This window comes from Perca fluviatilis, chromosome 16 (assembly GCF_010015445.1).
Source record: "Perca fluviatilis chromosome 16, GENO_Pfluv_1.0, whole genome shotgun sequence".
NCBI lineage: Eukaryota > Metazoa > Chordata > Actinopteri > Perciformes > Percidae > Perca > Perca fluviatilis.
In genome coordinates this window covers 17,175,817-17,198,462 of record NC_053127.1, presented here as the reverse complement: position 1 = coordinate 17,198,462, position 22,646 = coordinate 17,175,817, and the positions used below count along the sequence as shown (strand labels likewise).

The following is a 22,646-nucleotide window of genomic DNA, read 5'->3' as shown; positions in this document are numbered from 1 at the left end:
TAAAGGGATTCTTTGCAGAAATAATGTCTCTTCTCTGTAAATGTGCAGATGAATTCTTGTGCGCACCACGACAGTGACAATCGACCGGGAAAGTTTCTTTCTGCCCATGCACGCCGAGCAGATTCGGCTGCAGACTGGCGCTCACGATGCTCGAATAAGTAGCCAAATTGCTCAGTGGCACTTCAGCAGGGACACTTCTCGGCTGCACGACAATCACGACTTCGTTATCTCAAACACCTAGGCTACTTATACACAGAGTATCATGGGAATATGAAAAAGGAAACAAAAAAAAAAGAGACTTCTGAATTTCTTATTTATAATATTGTTTTAATAAATATAACATTTAACGTTCATAGGCATTCATTATTGGTGACAATTAGGGACTACTGCTTTAAAATCTGTCATTAAAAAGGGCTACTATTAGAATGATTTTAGCTGCAGACAATCGGTTAATGTGATATGAAACCTCAGCCTGTACATTTAGATCGAGGTTTTATTTAAACCCACTGGTTAGGCTCAATTACAAAAGCCACATTTCATCGTCACAACATATCGCTGCTGCCTATTGTCTTCATCGGGCCTGCTTATTGCAGGCTAGCGCCGCAAGACTCACAAACAAAAGTGACAATAACCATAATTAGCTCAAAATAACAATGAACATAATTGAGGATAATTGCTACCAGATTTCCCTGCTTTGTCTCTCCTCCAGCGCCATCTGTTATTTCAAACAATTTATCACGCCGCCGAGAGGGAATCCAAACAAAATACAAATGTTAATAGATAATTCCGTGAACTATTGTAATAAAATAAAGCTACAGCATATTGATCTGTCGAGGTGCAAAAGGTCAACAACTTTTGTATTATTCAGCTTGGCTGCGAAAATGATTGGCAGGGCGAGCTGGCGCCGTTCCAGGGTTTAATTCCCAAAGGTTATTGAAAAACGCTCTTGACCTTGATTATGGAGAATAAGAGACTTTTATGCTCCCGTTTCCTGCTTATAGAGGGAGAGAGACAGTGCATGGCGGATCAGCCCGTATAGGATTTAAACGGGTTCACAGCTAAGGAAAAAATATATATGTGAATGGAGTGTTAAGAGGCTCTGGTGTTTGGATCGATCAGAGTGGGCTGAAAGCATTTTTATCACTTTATTCCAAAATATGAAAGAAGATATTTATCTGTGCGTGTCAGCTCTCATAGGCAGTTACAGGCTGTGTAAAAAAATGTTATGCTTAAAATGTAAATCTAATGACATGAAAATACGGAGTGTCAATGAGTTCTCTCGCAAAAATAAAAGCATAATATTTTAGAATTAGCCTACTCAAAACATCCAAGATGTAAACGGAATATTATCGATTTATTAACACCCTGAAAGATTTCTTCATTTAAGTTCCATCAGGTCAGACTGAACACCAGAGGTGGATCTAAGAGCCTACATGGTTTTTATATCAAAATACCATTAGTATAAAAAGGTCACTCTAAAGCTGAATTAAACATCATAGATATCCTTTAATCTACATGCATAAAGAGCTATTTGTTAACACATAGGCTAATTGTTGCGAGATTAAGTCATAAGAAATATTAAGAAAGCATAATTAAGGAACCTAATAATACAGAAACATGCACACACCGCCAAAGTAGACCCTTGAATAACAAGAACATGGAAGATTAAAAAGAAGCACGCTATAGAACCACTATAAACTCAACGTTGTGCAGTGAGTTACATACTGTTACAGAAATAGTCGTGTGTGTGTGTGTGTGTGTGTGTGTGTCCTGGATTACCTTTCACTCAGTCTAAAAACGACACAACAGCGCCATCATGTGTCTGACCTGTCAATCTACACGCGCACTGATACACCACCAGACCAAACCTGAAATACTAGAATACCAAATTAATAAAACAAATTTGTTTGCATGGTGATATTCATATTTATATGAGTCTCAGTGATGAATATTACAATGTTTCTAACTTCTAAAATGAACAGTGATCCATATTTGAGTAATTGTATGTCATTTTTTATTGTATTAATTTAAGACTTAAATTGAAATACTAGGCCTGCTACTACTAAGACTAATACCACTTCACGTCTACAAAAGTGCTATGTATTGCACTATTACACGTGCATACAAGTACATAACATATAGTAAATCAAAATAAAAAATATAAAAAAATAGATCCAAGGCTGAGTCCAGAGTGGGATGGTTCATTTATTTTTGACATTCAATTTTTGTAAAATAACCAAGGCAATGCCAGACATAAAGTCAAAAACCAACTGTGAAGAGTTTTAACAGAACACAACTGGCATTCAGTCATAGAGAGCAGGTCCCTAATTGTGTGTGTGGAAAAAAACCTATCATGTATCATCTGTAATGCATTCAGAAGAGAAATGTGGTCAGAGTGCTTTGTGGCAGCTATAGATTCCATTGGGATATTTGCTTACATTTTCAGTGTTCTAGAGTAATGATTTTGCAAAGTACTGCGATAAATTGAGAATAAGAAACATCTGGATTTCTGATTGGAGATTGACTTCAGCTATCAAACGGGCTGTAGCCTGTTTATATTCCTCCTGGTTACTTACTAGCAATTTTAAAATTAATATACATGAACTGTTTCAGTATTAAGAAATATTGTGACATGTAGGACACATTGGCTTTTTTTATAGTGCTATTTAACCAGCAAGTCAATCAAGAGCAATTATAAAATATAATTTATGTTAACTGACATGGATTGATGGCAAATGTACCGTTTTAGAATGTTTTAGAAACACACCAAGCTCACAGCTGACAGGAGGAACTGCTTTGTCAAATTAATGCTGCTCAATGTGTGGAGCAGCAGTGAAGGGTTTATGTATTTGTTTGGCACAATAGCTCACAGACAACTTGCAGTTTACATGAAGTCAATCCCACAGCTGAAATCTTAGAGATGCATAAAAATGCAAATAATGTATTTAAAAGCTTCGTTTTGCCATAGCATCTACACTTTCTATGGTTATCAGATGAATAAGTTGTTTAGTCATACTAAATATTGATCTCCGATTGCCTTAAAGCATTTGATGTTAAACTGTCATAGGCCGTATGAAAAGATGTCACAGATCATAGCCTGGAGAGTGACCGCAACATCCGCAATTTCTCCAACATGGAGTATAAACTGAGCAAATACATCAGGAATCAACAGCTGACAGGCTTCTCTGCTAGTTATTTATCACTTAATACTGCTACGCAAATTCACATACAGTTGCCAATGACAGTTCTCATCTTGTGGAGCATGTGACATATTGTTGAACAGGTGATCTCTCTGCTGGACACAGTCAAATGCTCCACATATGAGGCCGTTTTAATCTTTGAAACTATTTTTGGGTCTTTGTTTTACATCAAAGTCTTAAGAAATGGAGCTGATAATAAAATGAGAATGAGTTTTTCAAAAATACAGAAAGTCCTTATGTTCACCTTTCAGAGGAACATGTGCAAAATACATCAAACTCTCAATTTCATCTCTTAAAAAAAAATAAACAGTTATACAGCGCTGGCCAGGTTTGATCATACATTGTGTATTCATTCTCAGCCCTGTGGCCGACGCTTTCCAATGTCAACAATAAAGTCATTCATAGCAATAAGACCTTTAGTAATAGTGGTAGTAAGTAATACGGTTGAGGGTTAACTAGTGCATCCCCAGTCCTTCTGCGCCATGCTGATCCCACTCCTAACAGTAGAGGGCACCAGAGTGATCACATCAGCTTAAGGACGCGTCATACAGACCGGAGAATCAGCACCACTGGCTGGTCTCGCAGATCAGAAGGCTTGGTTACCCCGAAAGGTTCCTAGCCAAAAGTTTGTCTTTGTTCACAGGCATGTAAAGTAACAAAGAACACCAAACCACTAGGAAGCTTTGGAGAAACCAAGCCCTGATCTTATTTATATATCAACACTCGCCTGGTTTAATATAGATGTCATACAGAGCAACATGTATATACATTACAAACAAACAGATTAGGCTGTTTCCTCGTACACAAACACACCAGAAGGTATTTGGTTGCTCACAGCCACAGAACAGCTTTGGAGCATTGCTAGTATAAATGACATTAGTGCAAATGCAACCCCCCCCCCCCAAAAAAAAAAAAAAGAAAATGGCAGAAATAAAATTGGTAGCAAGGTTAGAGCACATTGGAGACAAACAAATAAATGCTATGGTAACAGTGGCAGCGTGCAAGCTCTAAATACAAGCGTGCATCAAGACTCAGCATTCTCAAGATTTAGTCTTTCTGACTCTTCAACACACACACTTCTCCCCATTTGCAAAGTGGAGGAGCCAACACAGATGTGTGTTAGCATGTGTGAAACAAAAGTCTTTCCTATGAAACGGCTCAATTTGCTGGTAATAACATTTCATAGAGTGAAGTGACTGAGCAGCAGGAGGATAATGATGGTCTTAGAAAACACAGGGTGCTTGATGTGATTGGTTTATAAAAAGGAGCTGCAGGGAGCAAGGGGATTGGCTCCTGCCATGAAAGAGCCTCAACAATCGCTGGCTCGATGGCAAACTTGGGATGGACAGGTTAAATGTGACTGGTTGAATGGGTTTGTAAAATCAGCTGAGCTCAGGAAAATGAGTGCGGATGAGTACCATGAATGAAGTAAAGCCAACAACAACAACAGAGTTTGGGCTGCTTGCCTGCTCTGTGGGCTAATTTACACTCCACATTCTCACAATGCTGAAGGTTCAAATACCAACTATGGCCTCTATGACATGTTATCTCACTCTTTCTCCCCCTTGTTTTTAGCCGGTCTCCATCCATTAAAGCAGTAATGTAAAAATTATCTTAAAAATAACATCTCTTTAACAGTAATAGAAAAGTTTGGCGATGAGGAGTAGAACTGTTTTTGCTGGGACCAGCCAAACAAGTTTGATTCAAAGCAGTACAATAGAGAAAGCTTGACAATTGAAATGAATTAGTTTTTCCATGTGAACCCTTTGATTTGTTCACACTGTAACACTTCAACAGACCACACCATGTATCCTCTGCATAGCACCAGGCTTCAGGTCACGTGATGGCCTCAAGAAACAACATTCAGTCTCTGTTAATGCTTAGTGTATTCACTAATACACATAACTACTGCCATCCAACAGTGAAAACCAAACATCTTTATCAAAACCAAATGGAGAAATCTGTAGACTTGAAATGTTGTGAACCATATGAAATGCTATGACTTTGTCACTGTTTAAAATGCAACCACCAGTTATCGCTAACCTATCAAGGCTCTCTAAACCTCTGACCCATTCCTAATTAGATCATGGCAGATACAGGACTAAAGAGAAAACCCAAATACTGTGAAATGTACAACAATGAGAGTGAAGATGCACAAACAAAGGCATGATGGGAGCAACCATCACATGAAATGAGGACATAAGCAGGATTTTAGAAATGTCGTCATAGAGATCAATGTCAAAAGCTAGAAGGGATGTGGTACTTCAGTTTCATTCAGGATTTCACATTTCGTGGACATCATGTAGAACTACTAATTATTTTTTAGATGAGATTACTGCTTTTCCCTTTTTTGTGTTGAATGGGAAATGAAATCATTGCTGGCATGAAAGTTAAACTCAGCATGGAAACACATTTAGGTGAACTGTTCCAAGACAATTGCCTGAAAAATGGCAACATTTTCTGAAGTTGGAATCATCGGCATTTATTTGATGCAGAGTAATGAAGATCTGCTTAGAGATTGTTTTGTATTTTTTTCTCTTAAAATGGATATGGAGGAGAGGTTTGGAGTTGAATTTCTAACATGATGGGATAGCCAACTGCTGGACAAGTAGAATATAGGCAGATTTTAGATTATTTAGATAGTGTGTTTACATGTGCATGCACGTATGTCGTGTGTGTTACAATGGGGCTCAGAGGCTGCAAGGAGGAGGTGATTGTTCCTCAGAAGGGTAAGTGGGCTGGTCAAGCTGTGATGATGGACCACTAGATGACTCCTGGCTGTCCAGTAGGAAGCCTGGGTTTATCTGAGGGGTGGGCTCAGGTTCAACAGGGGTTATCTGTGCCTGGGCCAGTGGCTGTGAGGAGGAAGAGTGGGAGAGAGATGAGAGAGAGGGGGGCATGTCCAATGTGTCTGAGGAAGTCGAAGAAGGATGATCTGTAAGCGACTGGTTCCGATATTCAGTCACAAGTGGGGAAGGAGAAGAAGACAACAATGAAGTCCTGGCCAGATGCTGGGGAGTAGAGGGAACACCAGAGGAGGAGGAGGAGGAGGAGGTTTCTCCAGCTGACATGGCAGGTCCATTATCTCCCTGCTGCTCTCCTGGCCCACCCTCCTTCCCATCATCTGGAAGAGTGTGATCTTTCGGCTTCTTATTGGCTGGGGCTTCTTCCTGCCCTGCAGGGTTCTGATTGGCTGCAGGGACATCTTGGTTGGGGACAGTAGCGGTTGTTGATTGGCTCTTGAGTTGCGAGTGACAGAGGGGGCATGTTTCCTGGACATAAAGCCATTTCTTCAGACAGCCAGCGTGGAAGAAATGACTGCATGGAGTGATCACAGCACTGTTCATGTCCTGGATGGAAAAAGCACAAAAACACACAGGTGGTTTTGTTAGGTTTCCTTTGACATTTAATTTGTTTCAAAACTACTTTGCTCTATGTTAGCATGTATCAAATTCAATTTCACAGTAGCCAAGCTTTAAACTTGAAGCATGGCATTCATTCTTGGCCATGTACTCGATTTAGATAAACACAAACACACATAATCAGATCATACCTGGTAGCAGATAGCGCAGATGTCATTGTACTGTTCCAGCTGTGTGTTGCTGGCTGTGGGGAGGCTTTTGATCTTGTTTACAGCATCTCTCCTGAGCAGGAAGCTCTGCCAACCTAGCTGGGCCCTGAGCCAGACGTTATAATACGAGTGGACCAGGATGATGGTGCTTCCCATCACACTCCACTCGCCAAATACCGTCTCTGACACGCCGTAGCACACCACGCACACTGCGACCTGGCAGAGGAGGACATCAGCAATAGTGAGGTAGCGATATGTCAATGCCATAGAAGCAATATTGTATGTCAACACTGCTCCCTCTTGTTTCTGTATACCGTGTGTACATGTGTGACACTCACCAGGAACTCCAGCAATCTGTACGTCCCGTTGACACAGTAGATAACTTCATCCATGTTCTCTACTGGAGCCTTTCGAAACTCCTCCACCATGAAGAGAATGTAGATCAGCAGAGTGCCGAGGACCTGGGGGGTGACAGAGGAGAGTGTCTCAGCATTTTGATGTAATACAATTCAATAATTAATCACCGGTACAGATGCTTAAGGATCTTCAGGTGCAGTGGGTAAAATAGGAGCGTTTTAGAGACAAGATTTCTAGTATGTTCTGTCTCTATGAATTGAGACACATTAAGTGCAATTAAATCTATCGTGCTTTAATTTCCTAAAACATTCAAACAAATACAAAAAAGGTCAGAGAGGTGTAGGAGTACTTTTAATAGCACGAGTATGCTCTGTGTGTGTCTAGTTGTGCGTCACCTGCAGTGATGTGAGGATGGAGGAGGAGATGATGATGAGTAGCCAGAAGTCCATGTGGAAGAACTGACAGATCATATAGGCCATGTAGGCTGGGAAAATCAGCAGGAACAGACACAGAGACACGGCTCTGAAGTGCTTCCACAAACTCCTAAAGGACAGACAGAGGATGGAGCAAAAGAGAAGTCGATCAGCTTCACCTGTACCAACTTGGTCAGGTCAGGGTACTTGCCTCATTTTCCCAAAGCATTGCCTGCCTTTTGCGGTAATAATAATAATAATAATAATAATAATAATAATTGTCAACTAGTTTTGACCTTTAATATAAAATTATTATATCTAAACTTGTTCTTAATAAAATGCAAAACAAGTTGTATGGTAAACGTATTTTACTTGTCTCTTGATGCTCCCAGGGCCAGGACTATGGGGTCAGCTATCTCCAGCATGGACTGCAGGATGGAAGCAACAACAATGAAGAGGATGATGGAGAGGAGGAAGGCTCGGTGGATGACTTGAAGCTCAATGAGGCCAGTCTGGACAGCGAGGATCAGCAGGGTGATGCCTTCTGTCATCCCCCTGCACAGACAGATAGGAAACAAACATGCAAAGTGATTACAAGTATAGCCACTTACTAACAGACACCCTCAAATGTACCCACACACAGACCTATGCACTGACTGACCTGTGCATGGTGTTGTCATTCATAAAGGCTCTGTAACCTTGCAGGTAGAACTTGCAGAGTGTGAGAACTCCAAGAGCAATGAAGGAGACGGTGAAAACCAGACCCAGCAGGGAGTACGGTGTACTACAACATTCTGCTATACTGAAGACATGGAGGGAGGAGAGAGGAGTAAATAACAGCTACAAGATGGGGCAAATAAAAACAAACTTGCCATTTTATACTCCAAGTAAGTCCACAATAAACTGCTGATATACAAAACACTAGTCTAACCAGTGGCAGGGGCCTACCTAGTAAGAAAGAGGAAAAGGAGCCTCTCCCTTGAGGTAGGCTGGTCTCTGGTGCTGAAGTAGGAGTAGATCTGCAATGCGAACAGCAGTAGCCAGAAACACATAAAGAGAACTGGAAGGACCAGCTGGTTCCATAGAGACATACCCAAAGCTAGCAGCCCGTACACTTCCACCACCTGGGGGACAGAGACAGAGAAGAGGAGAGATGGAGGTAATTGGGACAAAGACAGAATAACATTCATATTACATGTGAGCAAATCTCTCAGGACCACTATGGCTGAAATGCAGTAATAACAACCTGAAAAAGCCAACAACATTAGGCCACATAACTAGTTTATTACCTGAGCCAGCTCCCTGTAGGCAGTCTTGGCCAGGTTGTATGGTACCAACAAGTTAGAAGCCAGGAAGTAAATGACCTCCAGGCCTGTGAAGATCATGGAGAACTTATTGATGAAGACGATGGTCTCCAGTGGGATAAGACACAGTCTGGCCACCAGAGGGAGGAGGTGAGCAGAGAAAAGCCAAATCCTCTTGGTCTGCATCACACAGGAACATAGCGTACACACCACCAGCTGACCTGAAGGAAGACGAAAGAAGATCAACCTGTAAGAAGATGCACGTACACAAAGGACTTTCACATTTAGTAACTTCAATCTCCCCCTCTTTCTGCATCAATTCAAAGAAATTTATTTTTACTGTGAGGGAACCTCATTTGTGGTCAGGCACATTCAAACACAACATAAAACAATAAAAGTATATAATAATCAGTATATCTTTGTCACTGTAACCATGTAATTTTTGCTTTCTCATGCTTTCACTGTGCAGTAAAATCTCACTCAGCACTTCATTAGGGTATATTTATAGCACAAAAGACTCCATATCTACTCTCCAGTAAGATGAAACCAGGTCCTATAGACCAGGAGCATAGCAATTATTGTTGTTCTAACTAGTAACATACTGCATTTCAACATGGACTAGCTTTTACAGTACTAGGGGTAAGAGTGACCTGATCATTAAGATTTACGCCAACAGCAACCAAGTGATGGGACCTTAAATAGAAGCTTTTTTAAATCTAGCAAAGCATTTTTTTTTTAGCAAGTGTATAAAAAAAAAAAAAAAACTACAAATGCTTATCTTTGTCTACCACTTCCTCTACAGAAAGATTGAGGTACAAACATCTTACAGAGATGCAAGACCGGTATGTGTTAAGTGCCTTGCATTATGCATCCATGCCTTGTCATGTATACTCTACAAGTGTCTCAATGCATTCATTTGTAATATTTCATTTGTAATATACTTATGAGTGCAGTGGTGAATCTGTTCATGGAGAGAGGTTCCAGGTAGACCGATCCTTCATAGCCAGACTCCAGTTCACTGCGGACATAATCCCTGACAGAGAGAGGTCAAAATGCTCAATTTACAGTGAAATCTATTGTGACTTATTATTAAACACTGACCTATAGCTCAACAAGGATTTCGAGCCATCATCTTTACTAGCACAAGGTTAAAGTCACACTAGCTATTAATATGTTTTGTGGGTAAGGGCCTGGAAAAAGATATAAACTCAGCAAAAAAAGCACCCCTTTTTCAGGACACTGTATTTTAAAGATATTTTTGTAAAAATCAAAATAACTTTAGAGCTCTTCATTGTAAAGGGTTTAAAAACAATGTTTTCCATGCAGGTTTAATGAACCATAAACAATTAATGAACATGCACCTGTTGAACGGTCAAAAAGACAATAACGGTAGGCGGTAGGCAATTAAGGTCACAGTTAAAAAGAAAATTAGGAAAGTAAAGAGACCTTTCTACTGACTCTGAAAAACACCAAAAGAAAGACACCCATGGTCCCTGCGAATCTGTGTGAATGTGCCTAATAGCCGGGACACACTTAGCCAATTATCGGCCGTTAGACAGTCTGGTGAGGTCAGTGACGCGAATCTGTTCGGTGCGTCCCGTGCCGTCGTCAGTCTGGGGGGCTGTCGGCCTTCATTTTGGCCGACCTGACATGTTCAGTCGCCGGCAGGGCAGTCGGGACTCACCCGGAAATGGGGAGTGGAATGAGGTGACTAGATTCTCTCATAATCTGAGCTTTAGGCATGGTGCAAGGAGGCATGATGACAGGAGATGTGGCCAGGGCAATACACTGCAATGTTCCTACTGTGAGACGCCTAAGGCAGCCACAGGGAGACAGGAAGCACAGCTGATTGTCCTCACAGTGGCAGATCACGTGTAACAACAGGTGCATAGGATCGGTACATCCGAATATCACACCTGCGGGACAGGTACAGGATGGCAACAACAACTGCAAGAAGTGGCCAGTCTGGTGCAGTACATGAGGAGGAGCTGCACTGCAGCTAATGCAGCTGGTGGCAACACCAGATACTGAGGGCTACTTTTTCTATTTTGAACATACATTTCGTTAAAAATTGTTGCAAGAGTAAACGCGCAAGTTCCAATATAGTGTATTAATTTCATATTTAATCATAAGTATAATATTACTGGTGAAATGGTATTGAACCTATAATTTATTTCATTTAGTTGCAATCCTGCAGGCGAAAAAAGGCCTACTAATCCTATTCTGAGGCTGCAGCACCATCATTAACAGAATTATAATTCATAATCTTTTATTTCAAAGGGTTTACATCATTCACCTGCAATGCTGTGGAACTCCTTTTTAATGGCTTTTACTGGTTTGTGTCCAGGGAACACTACAAAAACGTTTAAAAAAACCCGTTTCAGAGCGAGTCGCATTCTTCTGACAGCGCTTTGCTACAGTGGCTTTACCAATATGCTCCGCATCACCAATGTTGTAAAGACAAATGCCATTTGCAAAAAAACGTAATGCGACAAATAATCTGCTGGGATGTAGAGCATGTCCACGATGGGTGACATTAGTGATAGGAGGACGGATAAGGTTATGTAGGCTACATAACGGATAGACTGGGAAGAAAAACGATACCGCTCAAATAGGTAGGCTAGTATCTGGAAATGAAAATGCAGCTATAGTCGGGGCCTCAATATCATCTCCCGACGTATGTTTAACCCCGCAAAGTTATACAGCTTCTTCCTAAACGGGATCGTCGACAAAAGGAAAATGCCACGTTTTGAGAGAAAAAATGTTTTACAGTGTGCCTAACACAGTTAATAAACCAACGCTGTTTTTTTACTTATGCAGATAAACTGCGCTAAAATGTGCCTGATACGGACTGAATGAGGAAATGAAAGAGGGCTTCGTCAGAGGGAAGAGACTGAGAGAAACTCTAGGTTTCTTGAAGAAAACCTGCTCCCGATCAGGTTAGGTTCACAGGCTCAGTTACCATAGTAACTGACTGAGGTTAAGTTACTTCTCTTTCTGAAACTGGCTGGAGTTTTATCTCCCCTCATCTCACTGTTATCAAACTCAGAGTTTTCACTAAACGTGCTTTCTGAAATGGGGCCCTGTACTTCTAATGTCACTGTTAGAAGAATACATCAGTTATGGAAATAACATGGTCACCAGGTGCCATCACACAAACATTCTCTATTATTGAAGGAATTCAACAGAGTAACAGAACTCGGGATAGCTGCATCTTATCATGTCTACTAGTGGATGTAAGAGTGTGAGTGTGTGTGTGTGTACCTTGAGACTTGGTGACCAGCAAACAACAGCAGAGCCGTTAGGACATATAGGTAGAGTTTAACCAGGTGCTGACGAGGCAGAGTCAGGAGCACCAAACTCAGGATGTAACCTGTAGGCAATAGCAGACACATACAGACAGACACACGCACACACAACTGGTAAGAGACAATCAACAAAAACAGCATAAAGTAAAACGTGGCAATACATGCATTATGAAGGCATCTCTGTTGATTTCCGTTTGCAGCCCATACTGTTTTCAACACAAAAGTGATATACTTGTGCATGTGTGCGACAGAAGTTTATTATGTAATTGCAAATAGCTATTTTTGACAGCCAATCAAACAGTCACTGCTGCCAACAGGCTTAGTGCACAACAGTCTACTTCCTAAAGCCCTGACCCTCACACAACTCCTCAGTGCATAGCAACAGTTACTTTGGGTTTACTGCATCTCTCCCCCCTATTATTCTGCCCGTCCACCCAAAGCACTCATCAGCACATACCAAGCCTATTGGCTCATTAACAAACTGCAGCCAAGTCTGACCACCCCCGCTTTTCTGGGTAGTGTGTTGTGGGATGGTTTCAAAAGGAGGTTGTTAAAAAGGGTGCGTCATTACTTGGATCATATGATTAACTGCAGCTGAGACAGACTAACACTACACTTGTAAACATATTTTCTAATCAACATTTAAGTGGAAATTACTTATCATAAAAATGACAACCATCCAGTTTGATCTAGAGACACAGCTAGGAAGAGTGTTTTTAATGCCACGTTTCACCGCACTTTGGCATTGTGTCCATCACTTCACTACCTTTACCACCGGGGTTACGTTTTTGCCAGCTTGTCTGTCTTCACTGTCAGCGAGTAAGTCAATCAGTTATGGACGTTTGTCAAATTTAGTGGATGAATGCACTTTCACACAAGGAAGATCTGTGGTGGTGAACCAAAAATGGGATTTCCACTATTACTATTAAGACTTGTGCATTTTAGCTCAACTGTACTACTTAAAAAGATACAGACTTGATTATTTTAGAAATTAATTTTACTGAAATTTAGGCAAATACTAGCCCCACTATCACAGACACTGTTCAAATACCCAGCATTCAACTCCGGACAGTGGTGCCTCTGTTTTGAGCGAATGCTTTGGTTAGTGTATGTTGGTGGGAAGCCAGTGAGGGATCATGTCCTTGTTACTGCACTATCAGTTCTTTTTACTAGGTATCCAGGGGGAATGGTGTTAACTCCCACTTACATTATTCTATCTAGCTTTTCACTGGCAGGTGACTGTCTTGTAATAACTACAAAGCAGAGCCTCATGGCTTAATGCCTACCTAAGGGGGTAAGCTTCGCTTCAGAACCCTAACCTCCTATGGTGCCATTTTGATGCTACCAAACGATCACCTGATGTTACTAACATGAACTAGCATTTCAGTTAGCAATAATTAGCCTGTGCCTAGGTTATCTCCCTACGTATACCTACGCTCTCCGTCTCTGCAAGATTGGGAATGATTGAGATTTCTCTTGGCACAGCTACCAGAAGACTTCCAACTTTCAGACAGGTTGCTCACGTCACATTTACATTGTCTCTGTCAGTTGGAAGCTGCACAGTAACGCTCAGCACTCACCGGAAAAGTGCTTCTAATATCCTTCACTGGTCTCTGTCCAGAGCAACGGGATCTGTTGGTCCATTATATACTGTCTATGCTACCACCATGTGTGACAATTCTAAAACTGACAGAGGTGGGTACAGAGGGCTGACTTTGCTGAATGTTATAAAATAAAAGACAAGAAAGCATGCAAATCCAACAAAGAGGTTAACATTGTGACGGTTGGCTCTTGGGCTACTGATAAAGCTAGCAGAACACGAGCCACTTTAGCTAATAGCCTAGTCAAATAGTCCACACAAAACCCTTGCTATTTAAGTCAACTGATAACATTGTCAGGCCAATGGCTACAGCTCTTTATACATGTGTTACATTATCAAATGTGTAAACTGCTATGTAGTGCTGACAGCGCAAAGCATTTGTGTAATGGGTTTGTTTTACACTAATCCTCTAAGAAGTGTTAATACAGGAGGAATGTAGTATTTGTAGAGTGTGAGTGTGTGTGTGTGTGTGTGTGTGTGTGTGTGTGTGTGTGTGTGTGTGTGTGTGTGTGTGTGTGTGTGTGTGTGTGTGTGTGTGTGACACTGACCCACGTAGTGCAGGTAGAGTGCCAGGTATTTGTACTGGAACAGGGGGTTGTTGGAGAGGCTGGAGCGCTGTATCTTCTGGAAGAAGGAGCTGACATCCCAGCGGTACAGGACATCCAGCAGCATGATGCTTGGAACACGCAGTCCCACATTGAGTACCGCCTCTACGCGGTCCTTCACAGCCATGGCCTCAGTGTAAACCTCTGATCGGCAGGCGGAACTGACCACTAAGACTGGATGTTAACAGTGGGTGTACTGCAGGGAAAGAGGGACATGCACAAAACAGGAAACCGTTACACAGAATGACAGCAAGAAATGAGGAGAAAGATGAAAGCTAACCAGCATTAAAAGAGGACCGGGGTGGGGACTAAAGAGAGGTCACGGGGAGGTAGAGAGAGACAGATTAAAGTTCAGAAGAAAACAGGAGAGATAAACACTCAAAAAACAGCTTTTTCATTTACAAGCAACAGTGAAGTGCATGTAAAGCTGTTAACCATTCTGTGACCCAAAAGTATTTTTTGTCTTAATAGTAAAATTATATTGTGGCTGGCAGTGAACATAAACTACCCAGAAACAGCCAACATTTCTGAAAACTGCTGCCCTCATTAAAAAAAACAATGCAAGTGATCTCAGCTGGTATTCTGTCTGTAATGGAGTGGAATGGAAATTTCTAAGTGACCCCAAACTTTTGACCGGTAGTGCATGTCACTGTTCATTTAACCCTTGTGTTGTCTTCCTGTCAACCTTGAAAAAAAATGTTGATGCCTTTTTTTCACAGTTTGTTTATACTTTTTCCAACATTTTAAATTGTTACATTTTTCTTCTACACATTTTCAGCGCTTATTTCTATGTGCCATATTTTCTGATATAAAACAAAAATTGAAAACGGGTCAATGTGACCCGAAGTCAACACAAGGGTTAAGACTTGGTATTATGAATTGTTGCTGCAACCCAAATTATGATTTCAAGTATGCGGTTGACATGACCACCTGTAACAAATTCACAAAGTGCTGCCTTGCTCCTTCCAACGTTTTTTGTGTTTGTGCAAGGTGGATCATTCAGGTGGGGCAGTCAACAAAACCAAAGACTACAGACATACATTTACAGATACAACTCAGTTGGTTTGTTGGCTTTCTTCCCTTAATGTTCCTCTCTGCTGCTCACTAACGCCACCTTCACACTGGCAGTTGAAATCAGCTCCGTAATACGCAATACGCCCCCAGCGGACGTCGTACTACACCGTTGAAAAGCTTCGGAAGTGATTTACAAAAATGGCAGAACAACTAGAAGGACTGATAAGTGTCTGAATGTCCGATTCTCAATGACCTCTCTTATACAGATATAAATAGAAAGGCTGCTGCGTGGAGTAAAGTTGCCCAGGACGTTGACATGTCACGTCGGTTAAATGTGATATAGCGGTATAATGTCAATAGTTAGATGTCTGTTGCTAGCTAACCAATTAGCATTAGCAGATTTGTTTATCAGTACCATAGCAACGCTAACTTCCGTCGGATAGGAACCGTCTTTTTCGCAAGAGTTACATTTTTTGAACGCATCCGGATGACCAACTGACACGATTTTTTCGCACCGCACTCGTTCGGACCCGGTCCGGACCCATTTGCATGCGGTCTGCGAATCTCCATAGGAAATGAATGACTTCCGGTCATTTCAAAGCCGTATCGGAGATGATTTCAACTGCCAGTGTGAAGGCGGCGTAAGGAATATAGGAAACACAATCCTGGGAAAACAGCTAGTACAAGTGACTGACAAGATTCCAGAATTGCCAAAACATTGTTGCCATAGAAATAAAAATGGAGTAAATTAATCAATTTTTTTTATTTCTATGGTTGTTCCAGTTCCAAAAGTGAGATTATATAAAAGTACATTACACAAAGGCTTATTCAACCATAAATGATTTACATAGTCTGTTTAGTTCTGTTTGCTTTCACACATTAACCAACTGCACAAAACGTAACATGAGCACTGCAAAAGCAACTGGGATAATAAACTACGTGGGGAAAACTTTCAGATGTTTATGCAGGTGCGACTCCAAGTCAGGCTTGATATATTAGGTACAATTGCAAAATCTGCTTATTCACGTATAGGGCTGGGTACCGAATTCAATACTTTTTAGACACCGACTCAATATTGCCAGTATCGAAAAATGCCTTGTCATTCAATACCCAATTTTAATACCTATGGAGTAAATCTCATCAGCGTTAGTGAGCCAATAAGTATGCAGCATGCTTCTACCAAGATCTAATATTGCTGGGGAATGGCTACACATCTAGGATGCAGAAAAAAAAAAACTCAACTTTACGCACAGAGATGGGGCTCACGTAGATTTGTGCTGTAATGTGTAATGTTTTCATTTCTTTTTGTTTTATAAAATTGGTAACAAAAAAAAGTATTGTATTGGAACCGGGATCAAAGTCACGGTATTGGCATAGAATTTTTTTTTTAACCATACCCGGCCCTGTTCACGTATGATTCCAAGTTTTTCCTCATACTATTCCGTTTATATTTACAGTCAGCATACATTTAGAAAAATAAAAATAAAAATTACATACATAAATCCTTATTCGGACAAACAGCGTTTTATGTTTGGGGGATCAACATGTGGAATTCCTTACCTACTGAACTCAAACTGGATCCTGACTGGGATAATTTGAGGGGGCTTTCCCACCTGCCTCATTTAGTTCGGTTGACTCTCACTTGAGTTAGTTTACACCCTTGGTGCGGTTCGTTTGGGCAGGTGTGAATGTGGCAATTGCACTCGGGTGCGCACCAAAAGCGGACCAAACAAGCGTACCGAGACCTCCTTGATGAGGTGGTCTCGGAACGAACTCTGGAGCGGTTGGTTTGTGGTGAGAACATGATCTGACCTCGAACCGCACCAACTGTGTACTCTGCAAGTCTGAGCTAAATGGCTCCAGTAGTCAGGTGTGCTTTGCAATCTGCAATGCAGCAGAACATGCAAACTGTGTAATCCTCTTTTATAGTGTTAGAGTCATCAGCCAACATAAACATAATTGTATTCCTTATTTTCATACAAAAGATTGCATTTCTATTGAACTTCCTTTCACCTACTCAATTACACTGCAGTTACTAGCCGAAACTGCAAATGATGAATACTGTGGGCGATTATAAGTGAACATTTGTGTGCAAATTAGTTTCTCTGTCCCGTTTATTGTCTCAATGTGCTGTACGGCCATCATGCAAATGCATCAATTCAGCTGCAGAGGAGAGGGCGGAGGAGAGTACCAACGTTAATTAGCGCTGCTCCGGCCGAATAAAGGGGGATGTTTTTTGTCAAAAACACCAAAAAAAACTCAATTTGTTTTTTTAAATATTATTTAAAGGGGTGATAGAATGATTATATAGGGTATTTCACACTGTTCCTTATGGTCTCCTAATGGGGTATGTAACATTGGTTGGGCTGAAAATGGCCTGGTTGATATTTTATTGGCCCTTATGCATCCCTGTGTTTTGGCCCTATTTGTAACAAGAGCTTTTCTTCCAAATATGGTATGGTCATGAATATTTAGATGAGCTGCGCGCTGATTGGTTGAGCGACTTGCCATACGCACACATTAGAGATGCGCGCTGATTGGTTGAGCGAATCCCCAATACACATACATTAGAGAAGCGACAGAATCTCATATTCCAGATACTGCAATGTTTCATTACCAAATTCACTTCTGAGACTTTTTAAGCGAGAAATCAACTATATAAAGCTGAAATATGGGCGGCTTTTACAAAATTTGATGGCTAATTGCAAATTTGGTAAGACGGTCCGGGACTTTAGGAGCTCCACACAGTCTGACAAGAAAGCGGCAGCCTGCTGGGCTCCATACCCAGCGCAAAGTCACCCTTTGTGGATACTGCACTACGGGCCCGCGGCGCGCGCCCGGCATAACTATAATATATTTACGGTTTGAATTTCGTCCACGCCACTTATATAACATCATTGCCCAATGTCTTATAAAGCTAACCGTTGTGTCCGATTTGATTTTAAGGCATTTTTATGAACGCGGCGTCTTTGTAGGACGAGCAGCTGCTTGCTATATGTCCCATTCATTACAATGGGGAAATATCGCAGCTTGCTCACTTTCGCATAACTAAAGTATATTTACAGTTTGAATTTCGTCACGGCATGAATATTACAGATTCCTCAAGGTCTTACAAAGCTTAGCTAACACTTGTCCGATTTCGGATTTCAATTGAATGTATTTTTGTGAATGTCAGAGTTAGGAGGAGGCTAGCTAGCTCTCATTGATGGACTCCATCTCACCGCGGCTCTATCAATGAGACTCGCGGACAAGAGGCGTTTATTTCCCCGATTGTTTGTTTAAATAACTCAACACACATACCCATTATAAGATTAACTGGAACCTGCGGGCTGCGGTAAAAGATTGCGGGCGTAACAAGCTCGCTGACACTGCGGTCAGGGCGGCGATGTAGCAACCCAGGCAGCACCAACACCGGCACTAAACTCCGACACACAGTCGGAGAAAATTTGCAATTAGTCATCCATTTTCGTAAAGCGGCCCATATTTGAGCTTTATATGGTTGATTTCTCGCATAAAAAAGTTTCAGAAGTGAATTTTGTAATGGAATAGCAGAGATCTGCGTGACCTAGCTAGATTCAGAAAACTACCTGATCTCAGGTCAGTTGTGTAGCCTATGTAAATGTTGGGGCGTGACCGTTCTCTTAATACACCCATGGCTGTGACAAAGGTTCCGGTTTTTGAGATGCTTACGCAAGCAACTAGCTTTGTTGAGATTCGCCCGTTTTCAGCAGCAGTTTCAAAATATGAGATTTTCATAGTAAAGGGGTGTCAATGGGATTGAGCTTCTATGTATGTTCCATTTACCCACCGAACTGTCGTTATTCAACTATGACAGGGTAAAATAGGTTTTGCATTCTATCACCCCTTTAAATATTAATAGGATGACAATATAGAATGTGTAGAATAGGTATTTAGGCTAAAGTCAGGGCAGGAGGGAAATAATGAATGAATAATTCCATTTAGCAAATCACAACATTCAACGGCGTGGGCTCTGGCGGTTCTAGTGGTACGCATCACTTAAGAAAAAACAAAGCAAAAGATTTCTAGTCCCTGCTGAGTCAGCCAGCCAACTTGAGCTAACGTTAGCTTTGTAGTGATTGTTGGATTTCCCAAACTGAATAAATACAGCACATAAACACAAAGCTGCTTTTCTAGCTCAATCGTGTTGTAACTATTGCTACGTTTACACGTGGCCGGCTATTTTCATAAACGGACATTTCATCCTCTCAGTTTTAAGAAAAGTGTTCGTTTATATGTACCTGTGTGTATATGTATGTATGTATGTATGTATGTATGTATGTATGTATGTATGTATGTATGTATGTATGTATGGCAACAACAGCAACCAATCACGTCCTATTTCTCTCTCTCGGCTGCCTAAACCTCCGTTTATCTCAGTTTACTTGCAAACATGCAAATAAAGTATTCCAAAATCTCCACTTTGGCTGGAGTTTTTAGAAATAATTGTTTTCTGTGATTAAAAAAAACAGGGTTTTCGTGTAAATGAGAGGCCAAACCGCAGGAAAATATCTGCGTCTTCCCTTCGTGTAAACGGGGCCTATGATTCTGCTGAAAAAAATAAGTAGATTTGTCAATGATAGATCATTAGCTACTTTGCCTGCAAACTTCACATGTAGGCTATTTCTAACATAGCGCAGTGTCACAGACTCACTGGCACAGCTGATGTTATTCAAACATAACATTTGGGGATGGGAGGAAAACGTGCTCTGGTTTATTGGCATAACTTTAAACCAATCACAATCGTCTTGGGCGATGCTAAGCACAGAAGAAAAGCTACCGTGCTGCTGCAAAATAGGCTCGGAAGGAACTTGTTTTGGTGTACATTTAAAAGTTGTTTTAGTCATGCAACAGAAAACTCAGATTGGACAGATAGTCTAGCTAGCTGTCTGGATTAACCCTGCAGAAATCTGAGAAAAGGTTAACCATAGTCCTCATAAATCGACCAGAGTTTAAAATGCCAACACAAAAGAAGCCCAAAACAAAGGATATCCTGCTTAAATTCCGACGGCAACGGGGCAATCCTGGAAGTAGAACGTCAAGGATATAGATTATATTTTAGTGATGAGGATGGTGTGCTCAAACGGCTCTGGGTGTGCTATTATGTAGATTTAAGGAATGTTCTAAATGTCTAGTTGACCAATCAGATTGCCTGGTCGGAATATAATTGTTGTATAACCAAACACTTCCAATAAATCCTGAGCATTGTATGATAAAACTAACTCATTCAATCCGATAAATCACTTCATATAAATTTGTCAGAGAGCTTCTGTGTATTCCACTGTGGTTCGTGATTTTCACGAATACAAGTGTTTTTGATTCGACTCTGGAATGTTGACATGGAAATGGTGAAGTAATATCGTTGTGGGATGAGCCCGGTGAGCTATCATGCAGATTTAAGCACGTTCTAAATGTCTAGTCTAGTTGACCAATCAGATTGCCTGGTTGGAGCTACTTGTTGTATAACACACGTTGTTTCACATCAGACTAAAGTTTGATCATTCCACCTCAAGCTTTTGTTGTGGCACTTAAAAAGACAAGTTTCCAATCACTTAGCTATGATGCCTGGGACTACTCCAAAGTTGCCAATGCAGAGTTTCCATCCATTAATATTGCTGCATCCCGGGACAGGAGGACCACTTACATAACTCTGACTTAATCATGACTACCATTGGCCAGAGAAGAGATCACTTCGCAGGATCCGAGTTTACATAACGCGACCGTCTACCACTGTATTTTTATCTTTCCTAAATTAATCCATAAACAGCTACAGGGCATGGTGTGGTTGGATTTGACTAAATTGTTGTATTTATATCATGCCTCGCTTTACTGAAACATCGGCACAACAGACGTTATGGATGAGTAAGTGCTGCATAAATTGTGGTAACGTTACGCCATGAACTCTAGTAACCCCTCCGTCTCCACGGAAGAAAAAAAACTATTAGCTAACGTTACGCCGCAAACGACTGCAACACTTTGCTAGCTAAATAGACTGGTTTGTATGTGGCAGGATAACATAGAAAGGTGAAGTAAATTAAGTGAAAGTGTCAAGGTGGTAATATAGCTATACCATTGTACGTGTTGTGTAGAGATGATGAGCTGCATCGAGCAGGCAGCAGGCACAGTGCCAATAATTTAAGCTAACGTAGTCAGTTAGCATCGCCGACAGTTAGCTAGCTAGCTAACGTTACTGTCAACAACAAAGCTCATTTCAACGCGAAAAAATATATACCGGGGTATTAGCCTGGTTTTTACGTTACCACTTTAGACACACAGAGTCAACACACATTCACACAAAAGCAGATAACGTTAGCTAAAACCTTTTGAAGATTAGCACAAACTGTTTTCCCAGTTAGCTTAGCAAGCAGACTCGTTGATCCTGAGCTAACGTTAGCCCCAGGCCAGACTAAGAAGAAAAAAAGAGAACTTACATTTAAAGGACGATGTTCGCAATATTTACAGCTGTTTCGGGATGCTTTTCGGGTCGGATATCGACCATTTTAACTCGGCACCGCCTGAGTTAAAATGGTCCTCTCGATGGAAGAGCCTCACACTCAAAGGATGCGGTCGATCCGCTCGTCCCACCTAGCACAGCCATTACCCTGAAGTACCGAGAAGGATGTACTGGGCATGCGCAATATAGTCTATCCCGTTAAACCTTTTGGCCCCGTACTTGTTATAGACCCAACACTGGGAAGTAGAGATATGGCGGATGATACTGAAGCTTGTTTCACTTCTGTGAAGCGCACTGTTTCAATCATAGACTGCAAAATAAGGTTTAATACATTTTGTGTCGGGTCGGAGCTTATACCAGAGACGGTATCGAAGGATTTTTGCAAAGGATCTTTAATTATACCAAAGATCTTCTCAGCTTGTACTAAGGAATACCACGTGACTGATGGCGTCCGAAGCTTCAAACGTCACTGGTGCTGAACTTATATACTGTCTATGGTGCTGAAGCGCTTCTCAGTTTGACTGTTTTGATAGTTTGCTGCTAATATATGTTGTTACTATGCTAAAACTGAGAAATTTGGCCCTAAAGAGATAACCATAAATCACGAGAACATTTCCACTTGATACCAAGTAAAAGATAAAAAAAACTAAGCTAATTTAATGGATATCATTCTCCAATCACATCACATTGCGATTCATTTTAAATGTTACATTAATATCAACCATTAAGTCAAAACAAGTCTATGGTTAAAACTACTAAACTACACAAAAAGCTAGGCTATATTAAGATTTTGTGTCATTAA

General features: G+C 41.0%; 1 protein-coding gene across 1 annotated transcript; it reads right to left on the bottom strand.

The window, feature by feature from the left end:
- Positions 1–2,181: 2,181 nt before the first annotated feature.
- LOC120543786 (RING finger protein 145-like) lies at positions 2,182–22,022 on the bottom strand. The gene is made up of 12 exons (XM_039777022.1): positions 21,822–22,022; positions 14,302–14,554; positions 12,110–12,218; positions 9,787–9,878; positions 8,831–9,066; positions 8,490–8,665; positions 8,203–8,343; positions 7,914–8,096; positions 7,524–7,671; positions 7,110–7,232; positions 6,754–6,987; positions 2,182–6,550 (listed from the first exon to the last, which is right to left on the bottom strand). The coding sequence occupies exons 2-12, from the start codon at positions 14,483–14,485 to the stop codon at positions 5,891–5,893; spliced, it is 2,286 nt and encodes a 761-aa protein (XP_039632956.1). The 5' UTR covers positions 14,486–14,554; positions 21,822–22,022; the 3' UTR covers positions 2,182–5,890.
- Positions 22,023–22,646: the final 624 nt, after the last annotated feature.